Consider the following 27911-nt stretch of genomic DNA (forward strand, 5'->3'; position numbering starts at 1 on the left):
GAGATGGGAATACCAGACCACCTTACCTGCCTCCTGAGAAACCTGTATGCAGGTCAAGAAGCAACAGTTTGAATAGGACATGGAAAGGAGTACATCAAGGCTGTATTTTTTATTTATTTAACTTATATGCAGGGTACATCAAGCAAAATGCTGGGCTGGATGAAACACAAGCTGAAATCAAGACTGCAGGGAGCAACATCAATAACCTCAGATATGCAGCTGCTGCTGCTAAGTTACTTCAGTCGTGTCCGACTCTGTGCGACCCCATAGACGGCAGTCCACCAGGCTCCCCCGTCCCAGGGATTCTCCAGGCAAGAATACTGGAGTGGGTTGCCATTTCCTTCTCCAATGCATGAAAGTGAAAAGTAAAAGTGAAGTCGCTCAGTCGTGTCCGACTCCTAGCGACCCCATGGACTGCAGCCTACCAGGCTCCTCTGTCCATGGGGTTTTCCAGGCAAGAGTACTGGAGTGGGTTGCCATTGCCTTCTCCTGATATGCAGATGATACTACCCTTATGACAGAAAGCGAAGAAGACTAAAGAGCCTCTTGATGAAGGTGAAAGAGGAGAGTGAAAAAGCTGGCTTAAAACTCAACATTCAAAAATCTAAGATCATGGCATCGGGTCCCCTCACTTCATGGTATGTAGATGGGGAAAACAATGGAAACAGTGAAAGACTTTATTTTCTTGGGCTCCAAAATAACTGCAAATGGTGACTGCAGCCATGAAATTAAAACACGCTTGCTCCTTGGAAGGAAAGCTATGACAAACCTAGACAGCATATTAAAAAGCAGAGACATTACTTTGCCCACAAAGGTCCATATAGTCAAAGCTATGGTTTTTCCAGTAGTCATGTATGGATATGAGAGTTGGACTGTAAAGGCTGAGCATAGAAGAATTGATGTTTTCAAACTGTGGTAGTGGAGAAGACTCTTGAGTCTCAATGGATGCTGAGTTTGAGCAAACTCCTAGAGACAGTGAAGGACAGGGAAGCCTGGCATGCTGCAGTCCATGGAGTCATAGAGTCAGCCACGACTGAGTGGCTGAACAACAGCAACAAAATTTACCTACAGTAACACTTGCCATTTAAGTAAACATCATGTCTATGAAGATGAAGAACATTTTTCGCACCTACGAAAACTTCAGTCAAGTCCCTTAGTAATAAATCCACTTGCCCCAATCCCAGGCAAACTGTCCCTATAATTTTCATTTTTCAGAATGTCAAATAAATGGAGTCATACAATATGCAGCATTTTGCATGTGGCCTCATTCACTCAGTATTAACTAATCTGAGCTGCCTTCATATTGTTGTATCTATTACTAACTGATTCATTTTACTGCTGAATTATATTCCACTGTATTCTGCAATTTGCTTATCTATTCACCAGTGACGGACATCTAGATTGCAGTTTGAGATGATGATGAATAAGCTACTATAAACATTCATATATGGGTTTTGTTTAGATAAATGATTTTCATCGTACTTGGTAAAACCTAAGAGTGAGACTGCTGGGTAATACAGATCCACTGGAGAAGGAAATGGCAACCCACTCCAGCATTCTTGCCTGGAAAATCCCATGGACAGGAGCCTGGCAGGCTACAGTCCGTGGGGTTCCAATAGCCAGACATGACTTAGCGATTAAACCACCACCATGGTTAAGTATATATTTAACTTGACAAGAAACTGTCAAACTGCTTTCTACAGTGGCTATATCATGCATTTCTATCAGCAATTTATGATAGCTCCAGTTGTGTCATAGTAGAGATAGTTAAAAAAAATCACATGTAAGTACCACCCATCCATATCTATTTCACTAAAGTTAAACCCTGAATGTGTGTTGAATTAGATCAAATGTCTTTTAGGCAGTTATTAAAATGGTCATTGTTTATCTCCTCTGACACATTAAATATGGTGAGATATTAATACATTTCTTAACAATGATTTTTGACTCTTGGAATAAACACATTTGGTCACTGTGTGTTGTTCTTTATAATTATTAGTTTTCTTAAAAATGTTTAAATCAGTATCCATACATGAGATTGATTATTTAATAAAGTACCCTTCTCCCTCTTTGGGTGGATATTGTATTCACCACATGATTCCAGTTTTATGACATTCTGGAAGAGGCAAAACTGGAGAGTTAAAAGATCAGCGGTTGCCAGGTTTAAGGGATGAACAGCAGAGTACAAGAGGATTTTGGAGGCAGTGAATCTATTCTGTTGGCTACTATAACAGCTGATATATGTCATTTTACATTTGTTAAAATCCACAGAGTGTACAACTCCAAAAATGAACCTAAAGGTAGCCTACTGGCTTTGGGTAATAATGATGCGTCAATGTTCACTGGATTATAACAAATGTACCATTCTGGTGAAAATGTAAGTGGTGAGGGACACTGTGTTTATATGGGGTAGGTAATAGATGGGAACTCAGTAGTTTCCATTCAATTCTGTTGGGAACCTAAAATTGCTCTAATAATCAACATTTTTTAAAAAATCAAGGATTTCTTCACAAATGAAAAAAACGAGACAGAGTTCTCTCTGAGCAAGGGAATGAGGAGACTATATTTGCCTCGTGGGAGGTTTTTTAAAAAACAGACACAACTGTCCTTTCAAATATTTGAAGTAATAGGTCTGACACATACCTGGTCTCTAGTGTTGGTTTTTTCTTTCAAAAATTACCAAGTGTATTCTGATATGCATCTGCATGCAACTGAAAATCTCGATAGTGGCAGCAAAAGTTTTACTGGAAACTAATGCAAAATATTGTCACCTTGCTTATTTAACTTATATGCAGAGTACATCATGAGAAAGGCTGGGCTGGAAGAAGCACACGCTGGAATCAAGATTGCCAGGAGAAATATCAATAACTTCAGAGATGCAGATGACACCACCCTTATGGCAGAAAGTGAAGAGGAACTAAAAAGCCTCTTGATGAAAGTGAAAAAGGAAAGTGAAAAAGTTGGCTTAAAGCTCAACATTCAGAAAACTAAGATCATGCCATCTGGTCCCATCACTTCATGGGAAATAGATGGGGAAACAGTGGAAGCAGTGTCAGACTTTATTTTTCGGGACTCCAAAATCACTGCAGATGGTGACTGCAGCCATGAAATTAAAAGACGCTTACTCCTTGGAAGGAAAGTTATGAGCAACCTAGATAGCATATTAAAAAGCAGAGACATTACTTTGCAAACAAAGGTCTGTCTAGTCAAGGCTATGGTTTTTCCAGTGGACATGTATGGATGTGAGAGTTGGACTGTGAAGAAAGCTGAGCGCCGAAAAATTGATGCTTTTGAACTGTGGTGTTGGAGAAGACTCTTCAGAGTCCCGTGGACTGCAAGGAGATCCAACCAGTCCATCCTAAAGGAGATCAGTCCTGGGTGTTCATTGGAAGGACTGATGTTGAAGATAAAATTCCAATACTTCAGCCACCTGATGCGAAGAGTTGACTCACTGGAAAAGACCCTGATGCTGGAAGGGATTGGGGGCAGGAGGAGAAGGGACGACAGAGGATGAGAGATGGCTGGATGGCATCACCGGCTTGATGGACATGAGTTTGAGTAAGCTCTGGGAGTTGGTGATGGACAGGGAGGCCTGGCATGCTGAGATTCATGGGGTCACAAAGAGTTGGACACGGCTGAGCAACTGAACTGAACTGAATGCAAAGTAATTTTGTCTCCCTTGTGGCTCAGGGGGTAAAGAATTTGCCTGCAATGTAGGAGATCAGGGTTCAATCCCTGGGTCAGGAAGATCCACTGGAGAAGGGAATGGCAACCCACTCCAGTATTCCTGCTTGGAAAATCCCATGGACAGAGGAACCTGGCGGGCTACCGTCCATGGGGTCTCAAAGAATCAGACACAACTTAGCGACTAACACTCTTTTCATTTCAATGCAAAATACAACTGAAATGTAGGCTGCAGCTGGATTGAAGAGAGCTCAGATAACAAATAAATGAAATAAAATCTATAGCGATTTATAATAAAATGAACATGTAAAAGAATGAGAAAATTATCTTTATACTAAGCAAACATCTTTAGGATATTATCACCTAAGTGATTAAATTAAAAATTTAAGTTATTGTCAATAACTTTGCACTGTCTCAGGAACCAGAAGCCTTTAAAATTAAAGCCATTATGCCCAATTTTCCTTGTTTTCTAAGAAAATAAAGCCCCAAAAGCAATAAAGTTAAAAACAAGATACAAAACTGGTAGTAAAATAGAAATGTACTCTTCCAAAATGAAATCTCCCAATTTCCCCTTCATGTCTATTTAGTTAATATAATCAAATTTTGCCTATTATTCCATCCAAAAGTGTTTGATTTTATCTATTCCTATCTATTCTCACTGCCACCAGTCTGATCTAGGTGCCTATCATACAGCTAAATAACTTTATAGTTGTTCAGTTGCTATTCTTTACAGCTAGATAACTGCAACAGCTCTAAACCACCCTTCCTTTACCTCAGACTCTTTGCTTTTTAATTCATCCTTCATACAGCTCTCAGTTTAATCTTAACACTTTGTCACTGCGTAATTTTAATGTCTAAGGACCTAGAATGAGTTTTTAGCACTTCTTAGATCAAATCTGAACTTCTTTGTCCTACAAGTTCCTTCGGCCTTGATTCATTCAATACTCTTCCCACTCTTCATCACCAATCTACATTTTTATTATATTGGTATACACTATATTCAGTATGCTGAGTCAATCCAAGCAGTCAATAAATCCCAAACACATGCTAACCACTGTAAATATTTAACATTCACAATATTCTTTGTGCAACACTAAAAAATGTTAGTATATTTAATTCCATTGTATAAATAAAGCATAATTTTATAAGAAAACGTGACATGTACTTAATATTAAAAAACCAAAACTATAAGAAAGTATGACTACAAAATAAGCAAGTTACAGACTTATAAATTTAACCATAAATGAATTTTAAGTATAAAAAATTTTCAGTTCATTGGTGAATATTTTTTGAATATATTTTTTCATTAGAGAATGGAGAGGTGTGAGTTTGCATTCCAGAGTATATGCTCTCCCATTTGTAAATATTTATTATTCATTTGTTGTCAGCCTCTGCTCAAGTGGGTTTCCCTTGTGGCTCAATTGGTAAAGAATCTGCCTGCAATGCTGGAGACCTGGTTCCAATCCCTGGGTTGGGAAGACCCCCTGGAGAAGGGAAAGGCTACCCACTCCAGTATTCTGGCCTGGAGAATTTCATGGAGTATACAGTCCATGGAGTCACAAAGAGTCAGACACAACTAAGTGATTTTCACTTCTAGAGTCAAGTAGTAACAGGTCCCTTAAAAATATTTTATTAAAAATTAGGAAAGAAAAATGAAATTTAAAATATCCTACCCATGTCTTCCCTGTAAAATCATTAGAATATCTTATTTTAGTGACAACATTCTTGTATTCAGTGGGGTCAAATTTTGAAAAACCCTGCAATAAGCCTCTTCTGGGAGAAGTCAATGCAACAAATACGATTCTTAGGTGCTCATCTTTGATTACATCTTACAGCTTCAACTCTATTAATCTAATAGAAATCCATCCTTTCTTTCATGTCTCAGCTTCAGACCTTCTTTAACTGAGACATTTACTATAACCTTTCTAAAGACGTTTACTATAACCTTGAATACAAACCTCACCTTTCAGTATTTATGGGTTTCCATTGTGCAAGGCTCCACAAAGACATTCTCAATATCCAAACATTTAAAGGAAAATATTTACCAAAGATTTTGGGAATTGACACCCCAAGATTCAATAATTCCACTTTTGGAATGTACCCAAAGGAAATAAAATCAATGTAATATATTATTGATTTTAATGATGACAGCAGAATGAATGATACTTGAAAAATTGTAAACCTAAAAATTCCAAATTGAGGGCTTGGCTATGAGACATAATCATAATATATTGGGAAATAAGAAAAACAGAACATTAACACATGAAAAATCTGGGTGGTGGGAACAAATCCCCAATCTATACCATTCTCTGTATTTTTAAAAATATTTCATAACTTATAAAAATCTTAAATGGAAATTAATATCTTTATCTTCCAAATTTTCTACAGTAGGCAATATACTAATTACACAATAAGAAAAACTTTCAAAAAGTAAAGGTGGAAACATATAATTTACTACAATGAGGCTTCTTGGCCTAACTAAAACATTAAATTTCTTTACTTTTGGCTAGAATTTTATCAACTCAACATGTTGTTATTTCATCAAATTCTTTACCATCTGAGACACCAGGGAAGCCCTCTGATTGAAGACTTCAGGTCTTTATGAACAGTGAAAACTACTTCCCCTCTTATAAGTTGGACTTTTTTAAACAGAAATCTTTCCCCAAAAAAGGCATAAAGGACTCCTTCATGGGAGCGCAGGGGGCAGGGGCGTGGGGGCAAACTTGTGTTTATCCAATTCATATTCATTGCTGAATTTAATATATCTATTATGTATACATTTAAAAGGGTTCTCATAAGTTTAAATTAAGATTTAGCACTTTAGGATGTATGCGCTTTCCTCCCAAAACATATTAACATCTTAATGCTCAGAAATTTAATTTTATTCAACACTAAAGTACTGATTATACAATACTCAAATACCATGGAGAGAATGAACAGACCAGAGATAAAGAGTTTAAGAAATAAAATGATGGATTTGGTAGATTAATCCATACCAAAATTATAACTTTTTTTAAAAAAAGGATGAACTACAAAGATAGAACACAAAAAAAGAGCATCAAAGGTCACAGATGAGATGTCAAAAACTTTTTAGAAGCCTTAAAACAGATGATCTAATGATATTTTACTAGTGAAGTGGAGAATTCTGAAGCCTAAGCACCTGTATTACTTTACTAGCGTGTGAGATGAATGCAACTGTGCAGTAGTTTGAATGTTCTTTGGCACTGCCTTTCTTTGGGATAAAAATTGATCTTTTGCAGTCCAAGATAGGCTTCAACAGCACATGAACCAAGAACTTCCAGATGTTCAAGGTGGATTTAGAAAAGGCAGTGGAACCAGAGATCAAATTGCCAATATCTACTGGATCATAGAAGAAACAAGAGAGTTCCAGAAAAACATCTACTTCTGCTTTACTGATTACGCCAAAGCCTTTGACTGTGTGGATCACAACAAACTGTGGAAAATTCTTCGATATGAAAATACCAGACCACCTTACCTGCTGCCTGAGAAATCTGTATGCAGGTCAAGAAGCAACAGTTAGAATCAGACATGGAACAATGGACTGGTTCCAGATTGGGAAAGGAGTATGTCAAGCCTGTATATTGTCATCCTGCTTATTTAACTTAAATGCAGAGTACACCATGCGAAATGCCATGCTGGATGAAGCACAAGCTGGAATCAAAAATACTGCCGGGAGAAGTATCAATAACCTCAGATATGAAGATAACATCACCCTAATAGCAGAAAGCAAAGAGAAACTAAAGAGCCTCTTGATGAAGGTGAAAGAGAGTGAAAAAGCTGGCTTAAAACTCAACATTCAAAAAACTAAGATCATGGCATCCAGTCCCATCACTTCATGGCAAATAGATGGGGAAACAATGTAAACAGTGACAGATTTTCTTGGACTCCAAAATCACTGCAGATGGTGACTGCAGCCATGAAACTAAAAGATGCTTGCTCCTTGGAAGAAAAGCTATGACCAACCTAGACAGCATATTAAAAAGCAGAGACATTACTTTGCCAACAAAGATCCGTCTAGTCAAAGCTATGGTTTTTCCAGTAGTCACGTATGGATGTGAGAGCTGGCCCATAAAGAAAGCTGAACATGGAAGGATTGATGCTTTTGAACTGTGGAGTTGGAGAAGACTCGAGAGTTCCTTGGACTGCAAGGAGATCAAACCAGTCCATCCTAAAGGAAATCAGTTCTGATTATTCATTGGAAAGACTGATGCTAAAGCTCCATTAACTTTGGCCACCTGATGCAAAAAACTCACTCACTGGAAAAGACCCTGATGCTGGGCAAGATTGAAGGCAGGAGGAGAAGGGGACGACAGAGGATGAGATGGCTGGATGGCATCACCGACTTGATGGACGAGTTTGAGCAAGCTCTGGGAGTTGGGTGATGGACAGGGAAGCCTGGTGTGCTGCAGTCCATGGGGTCACAAAGAGTTGGACATGACTGAGCTACTGAACTGAACTGAAGCACCTGTAAGAAGCTGATTCATACAGCCCACAAGCAGGAGGTTTCAGAGACAGGAGGGCACCACTCCCCACCCCCAGGCATTACTAAAGGTAGAGTGAGGTGCTGTGCTCAGTCACTACTCGTGTTCAACTCTTTGCGACCCCATGGACTGCAGCTACTCAGACACCTGTGTCCATGAAATTTTTCAGGCATGAATACTGGAGTGGGATGCCATTTCCTACTCCAGGGGATCTTCCCGACCCAGGGACTGAACCTGTATCTCCTGCACTGGCAGGTGAATTCTTTATCACTCTGCCATCTGGAAAGCCTCATAGTGTCTATCAAAAAATAGAACGATATCATAACAATGAGCTCTAAGAAATTAAATATGAACAGGAATTTAAAATTCAATAGAAGGGTTGGAAGATAACATTTAAAAAAAATATCTCAAGAAACAGAACAAAAAGACTAAGTGATGGAAAATAGGAAGGAAAAGAAAATTTTTTTTAAATAACCAAAAAATTCTAATACCCAAATAAAATAAATCCCAAGAGAGACAAAAAATCAAATAAGCAAGAGATTATCAAAGAAACAATGCATCAAATTTAGAAAATTCATTCAATAAAAGATACTATGGACAAAACCAACATAAAGATGACAGGCCAAGAGAAGGTATTTTTCAATCCTATAACCAATAAATCTCCACAAGGAACTCCTGCAAACCAAAAAGAAAGACAGGAAGGGGAGCTCCCTGGTGGCTTAATGGTTAGGATTCTAGGCTTTCCCTGCCCATTATACACAATTCTACGTACACACAAAACAGAAAGGTCTCCAAAACAATGCTGAGTAAAAACAGTAAAAAGTCAAACAAGGTCTATAACACAATACAAAAACTAAATATACATACACACAACACACTACATATTTCATGATTCATATATAATCAAGGAATCTATCAGCCACAATGCAGTGGGTACCTACCAGAAAAGGTAATGCAAGCAGGGCTCAGAAATGAAAGAGAAAAATTTAAAGGACCTTGTATAGTCTGATGATAGTGTCCAAAAATGGGAAACATAGTTAAGCATAACTCTTTTTACCTAAAGCCCTAATAATAAATTTCCCAAAACTAAAGGACACAAATCCCCAGCTTGTAAGGACCCAGAGTGCCCTTAAAAAGGGAAAGAAAAAAAAACAAAACCCACATCTAGACACACTATGGAATTTCAGGGGTTTAGAATGAAACTCTAAAAGCTTCTGGAGATTGGGAAAAAGGCAGGGAAGGTCACATATAAATGAAGAATAAGAATGGCTATGGATTTCAATGGCAACATTAGAATGCAGAAAACAATGGAACTATGACTTCCAAACTTTTTAAGCCTAGATTTTTGTACTCAAATGATTGATGAAATGTACAGGTAAAATAAAGATTTTTTTTTCAGCCATGCAAGATCTGAAAACCATAAAGTTTTTGCTTCCCAGGTACCCTTTCTCTGGAGGTGGGGGAAAAAAAAAAAAAAACATGGAAAATAGGAGATCCAATATCGGAGAAGGGCACAGAAAATTTTAAGGTGACATAAAGAGAAGTTTCAGGGTGACGGCTGTGCAGTAAGCCTAGAAAGTTATCAGTACAGATTACTTTAAAAGGATAGAAGGTTCTAGGACAGCTGTCTCAAATGGAAAAGGGAAAATAGATATTACTACTGGAAAGACAAAAATTGGTTAAGAGAAGAAATGATATCATAATACACTGCATAGTCCTGCTATAATTATTTACATAGTTATAACTGAATGCTGACTTAATAATAAATATATTTAAAGAATATGTGTAAATGTGGAAAGTCAATAGATAATGCCTAAAACTGCTGTATCAAGAAATAGCAATAGAAGCAACTTATTTATAAATATGAAAGAGTAAACAGCTAAAAGAAATAAATAAGTAGCCTCTAAAGTGTAAAGGCTGGGACAGGGAACAGTTGTTTTACAGATACTATTCTAATTTAAAAATTGTATTTTTTATTGCTAGTAAGGCAAGGAACTCCAACAGCCTTTCAGCTTTTAGTACAGTAGATATTCACAATATTATTTCTTGGTGTTAAACAAACTATATCTAATTTGAGGAGAAGACTGAACCGCAAACCAAGACAAAATCAAGCTTTAATGATTGATGAGAACATAGTACAAATAGCCCTGAGATTGAATCCCAGCTCCACCACTTAACTCTGTGAAGTAGGACAAGTTACTTAACCATCCTGTACATGTAACCACCTTCTCAATGTGGTTCTGCAAGGATAATTAGGTGAAAACACCTGATGTAGGTGACCCATCAACAGATATTAGAGCAACTTTTGCTTGTCTTTCTGCTCCCTAGCTAAAAACCCCCATTTTGACCCCAAGCTGCCTTGCTGGTCACATAATACAAAGACTCATGGACAACTCAGCACATATCCCTCCTCACACTGAAAAATCAATCATGATGAGTAAGCAGACTTATCTTTGTATATGAAGTGCAGCATTATTCTTGTTATGTGAAGGAGATTATCCTCATTATCCACATTTTGGATTATTGCCTGCTTTCAAACACTGTTCCAATTAGTCTAATACACTAGATCAGAACCATTTTATCACTAAGGTCTGTTGTGTAGGAGCATTATCAACTTCAAAAACAAACAAACAAAAACTGTATGTTCCATCAGTCTTCATCCCTGCTCTGTCACTGCAAAGACTTAAAAATTTTCTAATGATGGTCCTATCTGGCTCCCCGCTGGCTTGGGGCCACCTCCTACTTACTGCAGCAAGAATAGAGTAAAATCAGCCCCAATCAGCTAATTGAATTGTTTACCATTTTCAATGTTTTATTCCATTATTATGGCTGAATTCAGAATACCCTGCAAAATACAGAAACCTTAAAGAGAGTAACAGGGAATTATCTTTATCATTATGCCAGTCACCTTTACTTGCATGGCCAAAAGTCTTAACTGATTTTATACAAAGCATACATACTTCTAGAAACAATCTGACAGACTTAAAAACAAATTCATAAATCATCAAGACTTTATCATTAATTCAACAAACATTATGCTAACATACTGTAGATAAAATATATAAACCTTACTCTCAAATCAGAGGGAAAAGGTAAAAATAAAATTGAGAGCAACAGAGAACAAGTAGTCCAGGAAACAACTGAGAGCAGCAATTCCAGACTATCTGGTATACTTTATAACACAGTCGAGGCTAAGGAAAATTATGAAAACTACCAAAGCTGAACACAGCTCTGAGCCTCCTGATAGCCAAAGCATAAAGAGAAACAGGATGGTTTACGAATAGAAATGATCTAATAAAAGCAGTCATTTGTTTAAAAAAATTTTTTAAAACAAAGAAGGATAACAGAAAGGCCTGTCACTGAGGGCTTAAAAGAACTTGTCTTTAAGGTTTATACTTTATAAGGATCAGTAAATAAACTATAAACAGTGTCTTGGATAGCAAGGAAGAGTTTTTTCATGTCCCTTTTCTCATGTTGCAATCCTAGATAAAAGTCAAAGTACAAAATTTTAACTCACAGTCTGTGACGGAATTTCTATAAGGATCTAAAGTAACATAATGCAAGTACACTGACTTCAGGTGAAGTGTTAAGTTCTATCATTTAGCTTAGTCTAGGTTTTTATAAATGCATGTTTTGCTTCTCTCCCAGACTGTAAACACTCAAGGCTTCCGTTGTTTGGTTCCATTTGAACTTCCTTTGCTTTTCAGTACAGCTCCCGCTCAATTATAATGACAGATAAAATGTTATGCAGTCAATATTTATAGTCATTATCTGTTAGTCTTCTCTGCAACACTATAAATTCCATGAGGACAGGAACAGTGTCTTGATCATGTCCACATCCCCAGTCTCTGAGCATATGGATGGACCAAAAAAAGAAAACACAACCAAGAAGTATGAAAGGCGAGGAGAAATGATTCCTAAAATGGCAGTGATTCTGTTTCTAACAAGAGCTGGAACACCTAGGTAAGTTACTTAACTTCTCTAACCCTCAAAGCTTTAATCTGTAGAAAAGGGAAAAAAAATAACACACTTCAGAGTTACTGTAAGCATTAAACCTTTTACTCTACAAAAGTATTTATTTAGCACAGTATCTGGAAAAAAGCCCATTAAACGTTACCCCTTTAACCTCTCTCAAGTTCTCCAACTAAAAACCCGGTGTTAAACACAATAGTGCCATCAAAGAATAAATTATTTCAGTAAAAGTACAACAAGAGTTCATCCTTCCTTTCCTTTGAAGTTGAAATTTCATCTCTTCAATATTTAAAATGGAAGGGGAATAGTTTGTGAATTACTTTCAAAATATTACAAACTCAAGAACAAGTAAAGGAAAAAAAGGTCACTAATGAGCCTTGAAGTAACATGAAGAGGGAAAAATCACTTACTCATCTACTACTAAGAAACAGGTTTTTAAGGAAGTGTTTATTAAAGGAAAAGAGTGAAAAAGTTAGAAATGTTATTTAATAGTATGCTTAGAAAAAATTACTTCCAAACTGTTTATTCAGAATTTAAACCTTAAAAATGAATTATCTTGACATCGTTTGCTTAAAAGCGGAACATTAAATACTCCCATTCAAACCGAAAACATTCCTTCATGACGGCTTCCCGGACTCCAGTCATCCTTCAGTTCTCTCCTCCCATTTTGAGCTTCCCTCGCATCACCACTGACACACGCTGTGTGCAGACTAAGTTCTGTCATTCCTATAATTACCACACCCCTGTCAGCCGCTTCAGGCCCATGTTGTTATGACATCTGTAAACTGCAGTCGGCCGTCTCCACTCGCCCGCCCCCCCCCACCCCCCGCTCCCCCAAACCTCCGACTCTGGCTGAAACTTGTGAATTTCCGAGACCAGACCGTTCCCTACTGTCTCAGTTAGGGCTTTTACACACACCCCCACCCCCTATTCTCACCTGCCTCAGTCACGGCACATTCTGCGCAGCCCACCCCCGCCCCCCGCCCGTCTGCGTGGGGCCGCGGCGCTGGCTCCGCGCTGCCTACTAGGCTCCGCGCTGCCTCCTCGCCGCCCCGCAGCCTCTGCGCCCCGCAGTCCCCGGCGCCGCTTACAGCCCGGCTGCCGCGCCACCCCGCCCCGCCCCGCCTCGCCTCGCCTCGCCTCCACCGGCGTTCCCGATGGCGAACACACCAGCGCTCCCCACCCCCACCGTCCCCTCCGCCCGCCGCGCGGCCGTTAGGACAACCGGGCCCGTGACGCACGGACGCGCCGCGAGTGCCCAGGCCCAGGAACCCGAGCTCGAGCACAGTCGGCGGCCCGCCCTCGCCGCGGGGCCTCTCCCGGGTCCCGCCAAGGACTGCCGGATCTGCCGGCGGGAGGGGGAGGGGTCGGGGGCCGCCACAGCCCCGCACTCACCAGGTTCAAGGCAACCGATCCCGGTGCCACTTCTGGGGTGAGCCTCTGCCTCGCTCGCTCGCTTGCCGTGCGTCTTCTGCACACAACCTCGAAAGAGTCGGCTCGCCCCTTCGCGGTGCTCACCAGGCCTCGCTCGTCGCCTCCGCCGCCGCGCACCCAGCACAGCGAGACCCAGCTCAGCCGGCGTTCGCAGTGCGCCTGCGCGCGGGGGCCGGGCCGCGCGCCTGCGCGTGCCTCTCCACAACCCTGCTGCAGAGGCTGCCGGGAGATGTAGTCTTTCAACTGTCTTTGGAAGCTCTGGCGGTTAGCTGGGAACCAGTGGAGAGTCCGGAGTCCGGGAGAAGGTCCGATTGAGAAGGTTGGCAGTTAATGACAAGGGTTGAAGAGTCATGCTGGAGTGACAATGAAACGGTGGTTCTTCGGTTGAATTGCAAAGTTATGTCTTGTCTTCGAAGCTTTTCCCGGGCGGCGGGTCGATCTTCGCTCACCTCTGTCTATATCTAGCCACTGACACGTTTGTTACCTAGAACACGTTTATTGAATAAATAATGGAATGAATGAAGGCTGAGGGATTTTGACAAGAATTATAAGTCAGCGCCTCATGGCTAAGGCATTCACATGCAGCACGTTTGAGAAAATTTCTGGGTATATCCTTTTTGGTTCTCTCCCTCCCGCTTTGCCTGGTAATGCACTGAGCAGTATCAGAATTCATTAAGGAATTAAATGAAACATGAACGCCGGCTTTACCCTTAACAAATGCTCTCCAACGAAAATTTGGGGCAAATAATTGTTACTGTTAAATTTGACGGAATTCTCTTTGGGGGATTCTTTTTGAGCAGTGGCTTCTAAAGAAAGACTGAAGGCAGCCAAGCAGAGGTCACAGAATATAAAGTCTCACATATAACATGGTTTATCAAATCAACCTAAAACACACACGGAGAAGCAGGGTGAAAGAAATGGGGTAACTGTAACATTAGAGCAGGAGAGAGGACCATACTATGCAGCGTTCATTTGTCCTGGATGTCTTTCTGCCACATCAGTATTTCCCACTAAAGGTGTGTTTTGTAGGATGTGTTGAGTTCGATCAACGGCCCTGGTGAAAGGGAGTGTGTTCTAAGGGAGAGACTTGGCCACGGGGTTGCAAAAGAGTCAGACACGACTTAGCCACTAAACAATAACAAATGCCTCACCACAGCTGAGCTGGGACATATCACTTTATTCCAATCAGGAGCTAATATTAATATTATTCAGAGCTGGACTTTAGGGTGTGTGAAAACTAGTTTCTTTCCAGTTCACCCTTTCTCCTAGTTAGAGTATCCCATAAGGGTCCTGACCAAACGTCTGGAGTATTTACTAGGGCCTCTTTTCCTTTTCGGGGCTTCCCTGGTAGCTCAGTTGGTAAAGAATCCTGCAATTCAGGAGACCCCTGTTCGATTCCTGGGTCAGGAAGATCTGCTGGAGAAGGGATAGGCCACCCACTCCAATATTCTTGGGCTTCCCTGGTGGCTCAGCTGGTAAAGAATCTGCCTGCGATGTGGGAGGCCTGAGTTCAATCCCTGGGTTGGGAAGATCCCCTGGAGAACAGAAAGTCTACCCACTCCAGTATTCTGCCCTGGAGAATTGCAGGGTCACAAAGAATCAAACGCGACTTTCACTTCACTCTTCCTTTTGATTCAGGCTCTTCAATTCCATGAGACAGCCAAAAACTCTACACAGTTTTTCAGCCACTGCTTTCAGAATTAGCAATAATTTCAGGTGGAAAGATAATGGCAAACATCATGCTCACTTCTGATGGGTTCCCTTTCCTTTCTTCCAGATCTTGGACCCACAAGTTCACAAGTTCTCACTGCTGTGGTAAGCTCCTCAGTGCCTTAATGTTTATTATATTTTGCCCAGCTGTAATCAGTGGTGGGAAGACTTGTTCAAGACAATAGTAGTCCATTGCTGAAGCAGAATTCCTATAAATATGCTACTTTTACAAAAATGTTATTGTACCATACATAGTATTTTGTTAGCTAACGTCTCTCTGACTGAATCTTTTTGCATTTAAAATTTTTTAAAGTTTACATTATAGAACAATGATTTTGCTATTACAAACAATGCTGTTATGAATGTTCTTGTATGGATCTTCGTGGGTACAGGGAAACTGCTAGATCCTAAGACACTGCATCTTAAACTTTACTAGATGTGCTAGGCAGAATTCTAAGATGGCCCCCATGGTCTTTGCCCTTTGTTTTTGCCCTGCCCTTTGAGTGTGGGCAGGACCTATGACTTACTTCTGGCCAGTAGAATATGGTAAAAATGATTACATTTCATTATATGTCTCTATCTTAGCTGACTGGAGTTTGACACACTGCTACTGGCCTTTGAAGAAGCAAGCTTTCATGTTGAAAACTGCCTGTGGAGAGGGCCTGGTGGCAGGGAAGTGTAGATGGTTTCTAGAACCTGGGTGCAACCAGTCAGAAGCCTCAACCCTACAACCACAAGGAAATGAATTCTGCCAATAATCCGAGAGAGCTTAGAAGTGGATTCTTTCCCAATCAAGCCTCCAAAGGAGAAGACAACCTAACACCTTGATTGCAACTTTGTGAGACCTTGAATAGAGTAACCAGTTCAACTGTGCCTATAACCCTAGCTCACAGAAACTGTTAGATAATAAATGTGTTTTAAGACACTGGGTTTCTGGTAATTGTTCCACAGCAATGGAAAACTAATATACTAGATATTGTCAGATTACTTCACAAGTGGTTATGCCTACTTCTACTCCACAAGCAGTGTGGAGTAAAATTCTCTTTTCTGAACATGACTAATTAAGAAAATAATTTGTGGAAAAAAATACAATTTTTCATAACAATATTTTTGTTTCCGTCTGGTTTGGCAACTTATTTTAACTTTTTTTAGAAACTCTTGCATATTCAACTTTTGTAAGCTATATTATATTCTTAAGATACATAAATGAAGGAATTTTGTAAAGGAGAATATAAATACAATAGAACTATTTAAAAAGATATTCTATCTCATTAAAAAAAACAATGATATTTTCTGTCCCATGATACAATGGGATATTTTTATTCTTTCTTGTTTCCTTTTTCATCAATATTTCTCTGAACTGCCCGAAAATTTAAGATATGTATTCTTTTACATAATGGTAAAACTGAATATAGCCAAACATAAAATTACTTTTGACTTGCAGCTCTGTTCCTCTGCCTGCATAGTACTAATTCTTGCTATTGTTGGTACAAATGTGTGTTTGAGCAAAGAAGAGTTAGGATTTTAATTATTAGCGCAGCAGGTTTTTAAAATTGTAGGAATTTGTTTCCAGTTCTCCCAAATGACCACCGATTTTGTATCTACAGACTTTCTTTGGTAAATCAGCTGTTTGTCTGTCAGGTCCTTTGCATCTGTAAATTCAGTTCAGTTCAGTTGCTCAGTTGTGCCCGACTCTGTGACCCCATGGACTGCAGCACACCAGGCTTCCCTGCTCATCACCAACTCCCAGAGCTTGCTCAAACTCATGTCCATCGAGTCAGTGATGCCATCTAACCATCTCATCCTCTGTCATCCCCTTCTCCTCCTTCCTTCAATCTTTCCCAGCATCAGGGTCTTTTCCAATGAGTTGGTTCTTCGCATCAGGTGGCCAAAGTACTGGAGTTTCAGCTTCAGCATCAGTCGTTCCAATGAATATTCAGGACTGATTTCCTTTGGTATGGACTGGTTGGATCTCCTTGCAGTCCAAGGGACTCTCAAGAGTCTTCTCCAACACACCACAGTTCAAAAGCATCAATTCTTTGGTGCTCAGCTTTCTTTATGGTCCAACTCTCACATCCATACATGTAAATTAACCATCTCCATATCTAAAAAGGCCATTGTTTGTAAAACACTCTGAAGCACATGTATGTCATCAAAAGTTAGATCTCTCTTCCCCAGGGAAAATGGTTTTAAACCATAGAAGTAATTTGAACTTGTGAAGTTGAAGTTAGATTCCAAATGAATTTACAGTTTCAGTGAAGAAATTCAGAAAATTCTGTTTAATTTGGTTATGTTTTCTTTTTTAAAAAATATTTATTTTTGGCTCAGCTAGGTCTTCAGGATTTTATCCAGTTGTGGCAGGGCACAGGCTACTCTCTAGTTGTAGTGCGCGGGCTTCTCATTGCGGTGGCTTCTCTTGTTGCAGAGCACGGGCTCTGTGACACAGGAGCTTGAGTAGTTGCCTCACATGGGCTCTAGAGCACAGGCTCAGTAGTTGTGGCCCATGGGCTCAATTGCTGCACAGCACATGGGATCTTCCCAAATCAGGGATTGAATCAGTGTCTTCTGCATTGGCAGGCGGATTCTTTACCACTGAGCTACCTGGAAGCCCTGCTTTTTCCTAAGGACCTTTTTTTGTTTTAAGTCTGAAACAGTCTTATTTCCAACAAATTGGTTTTTTATTTTTTGAAGTTTTGTCACAACATGCATATAATATTGAATAATCCAGGTTCAGTTGGTTCATCCTTTTCTAGACTCCTTTGGGCCTCTTCAAGGATTATTAGACAGTTTTGGAGAACCGGCATGTTAATTTGTTTCACTCTAATTCTCTCCTTATCATATAAATTTACATATTTGGGGGGTAGTCAATACATATATATTTGATATATGTATTCAAAACACACATATTCTCAAGGTTCCATATTGGCACAGGTCTGTTTTGGAGCTTTCTATTCTGTTCAGTTGGTCTCTTTGTCTATCCCTACACCAATAACACATCTTAATTACTGTAGTAATATAATAAGTCATAGTACATTACAGGTCAAGTCACCTCCACTTTGTTTTTCTTCATTAAAATTGTCTTGGATCTTCTTGTACCTTTTTGTTTAATATGTTTTATAATTACTCCGTCAGCTCCTATGAAGAAAACCTCTTAAGATTTTGATTGAAATTATATTGAATTGATGAGATTAAATTTTTGGAGAATAGACATCTCTATTACATTGAGGCTTCCTCTTAATGAGATATAGTATATCTCTCCATTATTTAGGTCATCTTTGATTCCTTTCAATGATGTTTTGTCATTTTTTTGTGAAATATTTATATATCTTTTGTAAATTTAATTCTAGTTTTCTGTTGCTATAATATTGGTTAAAAAAAGACTTTACATTTACTGTTTCTCATGCATAGAAATGAAATTGATTTATATAAATTCCTATTTAGAATTTTGCAGGATGCTTTTATTAATTCTAGTAATTTGTCTCCAGATTTTCTTGGACTTTCTATAGACAATCATATTTCCAGTGATTTAATGACATTTTTGTTTCTCCAATTTTAGTCTTTTGGTTTGTTCTCTACAGTGCTTGACAGGAGCTCTAATACACTGCTAAAGATAAATGGTGATAGGAAGCAGCATTGTCTCATCCTGATTTTGTAGGGAATCACTCTAATGTTTTACCATGAAATATGATGCTTGCTCTAGGTTTTGGGTAGATATCCTTTTATAAATTCTTTATCAGATGATTTCTCTCTACATATTGAAATTAACATACCCTTTAATATAGTTATATAGTGAGTTACATCAATAGATATTCTAAAGTTAATCTGTATTTGCATTTCTGAAATAAACCCAACTCGACCATAATTTATTTATACAGAACTGAATTACATTTCTTAATATTTTGATTAGAATTTGTGAATCTATTTATGTAAATGAGTATCTGTACTTTTCCTATCTTGTACTGTTGTCTATCTTTTGGTATCATGGTTAAACTAACTCTGATTCTTTTTTGCCTCTTCTCCAATTTGCCTTTTTTTGGATTTTTTTTTTTTTTGTAGTTTATTTTATTTATTTATTTATTTATTTATTTATTTATTTATTAGTTGGAGGCTAATTACTTCACAACATTTCAGTGCGTTTTGTCATACATTGATATGAATCAGCCATAGATTTACATGTATTCCCCATCCCGATCCCCCCTCCCACCTCCCCCCCACCCCCCACCCGATTCCCCTGGGTCCTCCCAGTGCACCAGGCCCGAGCACTTGTCTCATGCATCCCACCTGGGCTGGTGATCTGTTTCACCATAGATAGTATACATGCTGTTCTTTTGAAATATCCCACCCTCACATTCTCCCACAGAGTTCAAAAGTCTGTTCTGTATTTCTGTGTCTCTTTTTCTGTTTTGCATATAGGGTTATCGTTACCATCTTTCTAAATTCCATATATATGTGTTAGTATGCTGCAATGTTCTTTATCTTTCTGGCTTACTTCACTCTGTATAAGGGGCTCCAGTTTCATCCATCTCATTAGGACTGATTCAAATGAATTCTTTTTAACGGCTGAGTAATATTCCATGGTGTATATGTACCACAGCTTCCTTATCCATTCATCTGCTGATGGGCATCTAGGTTGCTTCCATGTCCTGGCTATTATAAACAGTGCTGCGATGAACATTGGGGTGCACGTGTCTCTTTCAGATCTGGTTTCCTCAGTGTGTATGCCCAGCAGTGGGATTGCTGGGTCATATGGCAGGTCTATTTCCAGTTTTTTAAGAAATCTCCACACTGTTCTCCATAGTGGCTGTACTAGTTTGCATTCCCACCAACAGTGTAAGAGGGTTCCCTTTTCTCCACACCCTCTCCAGCATTTATTGCTTGTAGACTTTTGGATAGCAGCCATCCTGACTGGCGTGTAATGGTACCTCATTGTGGTTTTGATTTGCATTTCTCTGATAATGAGTGATGTTGAGCATCTTTTCATGTGTTTGTTAGCCATCTGTATGTCTTCTTTGGAGAAATGTCTGTTTAGTTCTTTGGCCCATTTTTTGATTGGGTCATTTATTTTTCTGGAATTGAGCTGCAGGAGTTGCTTGTATATTTTTGAGATTAATCCTTTGCCTGTTTCTTCATTTGCTATTATTTTCTCCCAATCTGAGGGCTGTCTTTTCACCTTACTTATAGTTTCCTTTGTAGTGCTACTTTTTCTTTTTTGTCTACTATTTAGAAGTTAGGTACATTACTTCCTTCAGTGGCTGCCCTTAAATTTTAATCTACATAATAAACAATAATACTAATCTCTTGAACAACACAAGGACTTTAAATCCCTTTTAACTACTTAACTGTATTCATTACTCCACCATTTTACTTTTTTACATGGTTCTTTTTTCTCAGTGTTTTATTTCAGTCTTATTTAATCTCCAAGTTATTAGTTGTTTATATACAATGATTATTTACCATTTACATATTTATCATTTTTTGTTTATGCTGCCTTCTTGCAGCCTAGATTTTTGTGTTTTCCACCTCCTCCCTGAATCATATCCTTTAAATATTAACTTCCTTAATGAAAGTTTATCTACTGTTGGTAAATTCCATTCTTGATGGTCTGAGAGTGTCTTTATTCAAAAATTAAGGCAAAATAAAAGTTTGGCTAATTATGGAATTCTAGGTTAACAGTTCATTTTTCTCAGCCCTTTGAAAATATTACACTAATGCCTTCAGGCTTCAGGATTAGTTTTCTATTACTGCCATAACAAATTAGCACAACTTTAGGGACTTAAAAGAGCACAACTATACTGCTTCATAGTTCTATAGGTCAGAAGTCATGTGTAGGACTCACTGGGCTAAAATCAAAGTGTTAGCAGGCTTCACTCCTTTCTGGAAGCTTTTGAGTCCATTTCCTTGTTCACTCCAGGTATTGGCAGAATTCAGTTCCATGCAGTTAAAGGATTAAGATCTCAGTTTCCTTGCTGGTTGTCAGTTAAAGGCCACCCTTAGCCCCTAGAAGCTTCTCACTGGTCCTTGCACATAGTCCCCTAAATCTCAGAACAAGCACAGGGCATCAAACTCTTCTCATGCTGCCATCCCTTAGGTGATTAGATTAGGCCCACCTGGATAATCCTGGTAACTCTTCCCATCTGAAGGGTAACTTTAATCACATCTGCAAAATGACTTTTGCCATGTAAGGTAATATATTCACAGATTCAGAAGGTTAAGGTGTGGACATGTTTGCAAAGGCAGAGGGGGAGGACATTATACTGCCTACAACAAGAAATATGTTGTCAGTCTAATTGTCATTCCTTTGTAGGTGACTTGAATGACTGTTCTCTCTGCCTGCTTTTAAGTTCACCTCTTTGGTGGCCTACAGTTTCAGTGTTTCTTGGTATGAATTTGTTTGTTTTTTTCTTATCCTTGTGAACACTGCCTGTCCTCCATCATGTTTTGAAATCTCTGTTAAACATAAGCTAGATATTTCAGATCAGTCCTCTCACCCTTGGCTTTGTATCACAGCCTCATGCACAGACCTGTGAACACATCAGCCCTCATGTCCAAGCTCCATTCCTGAAAACAGTCACCCCATGACCATTCCTGATGTAGGCTGTGGAACAGTCCACCCTTGGAAGGAACTACCTGAGGAAGGGGCCCAATCAGGCCCTAGGAAGACTTGGAACTATTTAGCCAGGAAATTAGAATTTCCAGGTACCTAGTAGGTGGCTTAGAAGTGAGGTGTGCAGGTCCCAAATGGACACATTCTCTTGACCCCATGCATTCCTCACCTTGTGGAGATAGGCATGGCCAGATGGAGGTCAGAGTGAAATCCTCTGACCTGGAAGTCCATGGTGGGATGCCTCTTGCCCCAAATTCAAGGGCAGTACCATATGAGAAGATAGATATGCTTCTTTCAAGATGAAGAATGCTGGTTAAAGTAAGATGAGGAAGAAGAAGTATTCTAGATAAGAGGTTGAGGATAGGAGGGTCAAGAAAGTCTGGAAGTGTAGAGAAATATTGATCTCAGAATAGGAAAGAGACACCTGCTGAGATTAGCTGGCTACTACATGGCAGAAATCTGAAGTCAAGTATGAGCGCAGTCAGTAGATTCAGGCTTTTTAAGAACTCTGCACAAGATACTCTTCCAACTCTGCTCCCAGTGTGCTCTATCCTTAATTTACCTAACTTAAAAATTCTTCAGGTCTCAACTTGAGTTTCATTTTCTTTTAGAAGGACTTCCTCCCAACCCCAGATTCATGTATCCCTCTCCTCAAATTTTTCCAAAGAATTTGTAATTCCTCTTTGTTATACCAAGTCACACTTGTTAAGCTGTCCATAGCTGCCTTTCTGATTATTTAGGTTGGAAGCTTTAGGAAGACATTTGTCTTGTCCAGCATCATATTCCCAGCACCCAGAAAGTGACTGAAACACATCTAGTGACCAAGATATATTGGATGAATTAATAATTTTGCCTCATGGTGCTTGAGTGGCATTGGTTGAAAAAGCTCAATCCAAAAAGGGGATCAGTAGAATATCAGCCTTCTGGTATCCTTCCACTCCAAATAATTTCATTTTACACATAATTTTCAGAGCCAGTTACTTTGACAAAGGTGTTTATTTTGATATCCAAAGCACTTTGTAAGATTTTCTGGAAAATCTGAAATCATCTTGCTGTCTTAATATGTTACACTATTATCATTTTACAAAACAAAAGGATTTGGATTATATACTGGAAAATGTCTTCATTACATATAAAGCATATTTGCTGTTACCTATGGTAAAGAAGATGAAAAGACAACTTGAAGGAGAGGGCATAGTCCTGAAAGTGTTTTAGGTGGTATCTATCCACCCCAAGCCCAAGAGACAGAGACAAAGATGAAGGCACTAAGATGCTGGTTTGTAGCTGATCCTTCAGCTACATAAAGACAGTCCATAAAGACAACCTATTTGACATATTCAAACCATTCTTTGAGTCACCGATGGTTATTATTTGATTAGTTCCTCCAAAGCAAGGTCATGTTTGTTGTTAAAATAATGTAGAGGTTAATCAACAGAGCTGCCACTTGAGAATATCCTGTAAGACTGCTGTGGAGAGTGCATCATTTGTCCTGAGTAACCCTGTACATGATCCTGGATGCAAGTCCACAAATACTGGGGCACAGCCTGTGTGTTACTAAAAATGACAAAGGTTTCAGGGCTGGAAACATTGTCAACCACACTGTCATGGCTATCTATGGCTCCAGGATGCAATGGTGGGGGGACAATATTTAACTGATTACCCTGGCAGAAGGAGCCTGTGAGTACTTCAGCTTCAAACACACAGATCAGCTTATCTGTGGCAGATGTTTTCTTGATCCTGTGTGCTATGTTTTTGAGGTTCTTGGTGAAGTATATTCCAGCTCCATATTTTTGGTCTGATAAGAGAAAAAATATTTAAAGATTATTATGATCTGACAAACTGTATTGCCTATTTGGGTACTAATATGTATTCACTCCCTAGTCCTCCAAATACTCACCAGTTCCTCATCTCAAGTCCCTGTGTCTGAAGCAAAGACACCCAAAGTTGTTCAGTGGTGGCAAATTATCACTAATAGGGCTTCCCCGCTGGCTCAGTGGTAAAGAATCCTCCCGCCAATGCAGGAGACATGGGTTTGATCCCTGATCAGGGAAGATCCCTACATGCCACAGAGCAACTAAGCCTGTGTGTCACAACTATTGAGCCCGTGCTCTGGAGCTGGGAGCTGCAAATACTGAAGCCCACACGCCCTAGAGCCCATGCTCCTGAGAAGCCACCGCGATGAGAAGCCTGCGCACTGCAATTAGAGAGTAGCCCCTGCTTGCTGCAACTAGAGAAAAGCCTGTGCAGCAACAAAGACCCAGGGCAGTTTTCCTGGTATCCCTGAAATCATGCCATGAAATCATTCACCTGCCCTACTAGCTCTGGCCCTTGAAACACACCCACAGTGAGGAACAGAAACGTCTCTAGATCTGCAGCTTGAAGTCACTTTACTGTGTATGAGCAAGTGTCCTAGAGCTTGGGTATGATGCCAGGGCCTAAAACCCTGCCTGTCTGTTAGAGATGATGGGTGAATATTAGAGAAAGAAAAGGAGTCAGGTTTACTGGGCCTCAGGCACAGTCAAAGTCTGACCCCATCACATCCCAACCCCACAGCTTGACTTCAGACCAAGCCCTGAGGCAGTTACTGAATGAACTGGTGCTGCAGCTGAAGCTCCAATACTTTGGCTATCGGGTACGAAGAGCCAACTCATTGGAAAAGACTCTGATGCTGGGAAAGATTAAAGGCAAAAGGAGAAAGGGGCAGCAGAGGATGAGATGGTTAGATAGCATCACTGACTCAGTGGACATGAGTTTGAGCAAACCCTGGAGATAGTGGAAGACAGGGAAGCCTGGCATGCTGCAGTCCATGGGGTTGCAAAGTCGGACATGACTGAACAACTGAACAACAACAAGGGTTTATCTAGCAGAGGACACTTCTTTCAGGCACCTGCAGTTAAGCATTCTCACCAGACGCATTAGCACAAGTCACATTATGAGTAGTATCTCCCCACTGAATCTACCGTCTGATTTGCCTCAAAGTAGTGGCTGCTAAGCTAAAGGCTGGGGAGACGAACAGAGCACAGAGGCCAGTAGGTAAAAGACTGGAATCTTGAGGCTTAAAGACTAGATGGAGACAGGATCTTTGGCTGGGTTAAAAAGACACAAACTTGGCCAGAAACAAACAGGCTTCATGCTGCTTAGTTTTTAAAGGCTGAAAAAAAATGCTGTATGGCTGAAAAAAAAAACCCTACAAGTCCAGCTATCAGAAGCCTAGGAGCATTCTAGACCCCTGGGGCAAGCCATGGACCCCTGGTAAGCAGTGCACCTAGAAGTGACCAAGGGCAGCAATACAAAATGGAGATTTCCCCAGAGTGCAAACAAGGGTCTTACTTCACTCCCCGAATAGAGTTCTTACTATTCCAGTTCAGCAGCATGTGGTTAGTGGTACAGACCAGTGACTTGTGTGTTTTCCTTCTCCCCTTTCGAAATGGGGAGTTTTTATTGCAATTTTCCTGCTCACTCTCACATCATTATACAATGAGTGTATTAGGACGATTGCTTTGCCTCTAAGCTTTAAGAGAAGACTGCCTGAACTTGAGACTGATGATGAGACAAGATGAGTGTCTAGGACTGTCTTCCTTGGGAAAAATGGTGTGTGTCTTAGCTGTTTGGAGAAGAAATATATACAGATATTGGGTAGGCAATTAGCAGTACCTGTCACAGAACTGAAAAGAAGGCACTTGCTGGATTTGAAAAATAGGAGGATCTTGATGTTTTTAGAATAGTTTAAATTAAAATAGAAGGGACAGTGGTGGAGTGCAGAAGAGCCAGTTACAATGGGTTTAGAAGCAAATGGGAGTTGTGAATTTTTAAGAATTTGCCAATGAAAGGACCATTTTGATTATCACTTTCCTGGTTATACTCAAAAACTTCTTGGTGAGGATTCATTTATCAGTTTGTATTCCCAGGAAAAATTGTTCATATTCAATTTTTACCCTTATTGCTTATGGTATTGCTTATGTTTTCTCTGGGGCAGAGAAGATGATTCCCAGACCCTTTCTTTGCTTTCCAGAAATCAAGACTTGGAGTAGGCTCTACAACAAGGATCATGCTACATATTTGGAAGGTAAAGATCAAGAGCTACATCCTTAATGGACCAGGCAAAATCAAGCTGCATTGCCAGGTATCCTCTGTGATGGCTACAAAAACTTCTTATCTTCATCTGGAGAGATTTAAAATGGAAAATACAGAGGTAAAATATGCAATATTTTTTATAACTGAGACATAGAAGCTACTATACATAGAACTCCCATAACTGAGAAGGAACTTAAAATATTCATTTCACCTGCCAGATGATGCCTAATTCATTTGCTAGCAGCTACAGGAAATGAAAAGGATGGAAGAGAAAAGACCAACTTTATTAAATTCAGGAAAATGCTCTTTTAATTAAGGAGGAAGATGGCTTGGTAGTGTTAATAATAATTTTTTGTCAAGATAAGAAAAAATCTCCAGGGTACTCTCTGTAGAGGCCACAAACACAGAATGGGGAAAAACAGTGAACCTGTAGTTCTTTTTTTTTCTTTTGAACTGTAGTTCTTACTGCAAACACTTTCATCAAAATAAAACCCACCAGCCACAAAATAAATAAAAGATAAATTTTAAATATTACCCTTTCCAAATGACTTTATCACTAAATCCCAGGTGTAAATGACATCCTCACTGAAGCAACAAATGTTATTAATGGTGCGTCACCTGATGATGTCTGCTCGCCAACTCCCACGTACAGTAACCCAACTATGAGGGGCTGACACCTACCGCAGGGCACGGAGTACACTCGGTGAAAGCCGACTCTGCATACCATTTTGCAGAACTGATGTGGGACTTGCTGAAACAACCTGTAGCTCACAGGTTTTCCAGGGGTTCTTCCTTCCATCATTTTCTTCCTTTCTTGGAAGGCAGCCATGAGAAGCACATTGTCTATCTTCTCTACCTACAGCCCAAGGAAATGAAAAACTGAAAAAGATGCTGGAGAAATGCTACTTAAATTGCCTGATACTCTACTTCAAAAAGAAAAGCATTTATGTGTTTACTACTTTGCATGTGATTTGCTTTTCATATAAAGTTGCAGAAGAGGCTCTCCTGACTCCAACTTTCTCCTATTTTGACTTCTATCTCTTCAAAATTCCCTATCCCTTCTTTAATAAAAATTAACTGAGCCATTGCTATGTGCCAGGAACTAGTAATGAAATAGACAAGTGCAGACACAGTCTTTGCTCTCCTAAAGCTTATAGTTTGAAAGTGAAGTCGTTCAGTCGGGTCCGACTCTTTGTGACCCCATGGACTGTAACCCACCGGGCTCCTCCATTCTTGGGATTCTCCAGGCAAGAATACTGGAGTGGGTTGCCATTTCCTTCTCCAGGGGATCTTCCCAACCCAGGTATCGAACCCGGGTCTCCCGCATTGCAGGCAGACGCTTTAACCTCTGAGCCGCTTATAGTTTAGTGAGAGATAAAAATAGGTAAACAATTACAATACAGTGTGATAAATGCTACTTTTATCATATATATTTTATGTGATATATATACACATATATTTTATGTAATAAAACATTTTGTTTCAAGATAGGCAGATAGCTTTTCTCTGAGTCTTGACCAATGCTTCTATACATCCTAACATTACTTCTACCACTTGATTCCAACAATACCCCTCATCCCTACCCATCCCTACCCTCCTTTCAGACGAACTCCTAGGATTGCAGGACAATGAGCAACTAGCTTAGTCATCAGTGAGTAAGTTTTTCTTCTGGCTGTGGAACCAAATGATAGCAAGATGAGTCAAATTCTCCCCTTAATTAAGTATACCTTTATAACTCGCAAACCACAGTCTTCAAACTGTTTTTTTTGATCCTGAATTTCTGGAGCTGAAAGCGTTAGCCATTTCAGAAATGTATTTTCCTTCATTTGATTCTGGTTCTCTGGTTGCTGATCAGTGTGCTGCCCTAAAAATAAGTAACATACAACTTTGTCTCAGTGATCTATGAGAGGAAAAGGTTTGTAAAGAGATTA

At 39.6% G+C, this 27911-nt stretch overlaps 2 protein-coding genes across 4 annotated transcripts in view; both read right to left on the reverse strand.

Annotated features, from left to right (window-relative positions):
• Window positions 1-13747, reverse strand: part of KPNA1 (karyopherin subunit alpha 1) — a 68065-nt gene extending 54318 nt beyond the window's left edge. Inside the window, exon 1 of the mRNA XM_043473136.1 lies at window positions 13554-13747. The gene's annotated coding sequence lies outside the window, so the exon portion shown is untranslated. The remainder of the gene's footprint in view (window positions 1-13553) is intronic.
• A 9136-nt stretch (window positions 13748-22883) lies between these two features.
• The window catches only part of PARP9 (poly(ADP-ribose) polymerase family member 9), a 29895-nt gene continuing 24867 nt past the window's right edge, over window positions 22884-27911 (reverse strand). For all 3 annotated transcript variants that reach the window (XM_043473137.1, XM_043473138.1, XM_043473139.1), the window contains 3 exons: window positions 27708-27844; window positions 26662-26836; window positions 22884-23701 (listed from right to left, as the gene is read on the reverse strand). In XM_043473137.1, the coding sequence (XP_043329072.1) occupies window positions 23331-23701; window positions 26662-26836; window positions 27708-27844 (683 nt within the window). In that variant the 3' untranslated portion in view covers window positions 22884-23330. The remainder of the gene's footprint in view (window positions 23702-26661; window positions 26837-27707; window positions 27845-27911) is intronic.

Source organism: Cervus canadensis, chromosome 7 (genome assembly GCF_019320065.1).
Source record: "Cervus canadensis isolate Bull #8, Minnesota chromosome 7, ASM1932006v1, whole genome shotgun sequence".
Taxonomy (NCBI): Eukaryota; Metazoa; Chordata; class Mammalia; order Artiodactyla; family Cervidae; genus Cervus; species Cervus canadensis.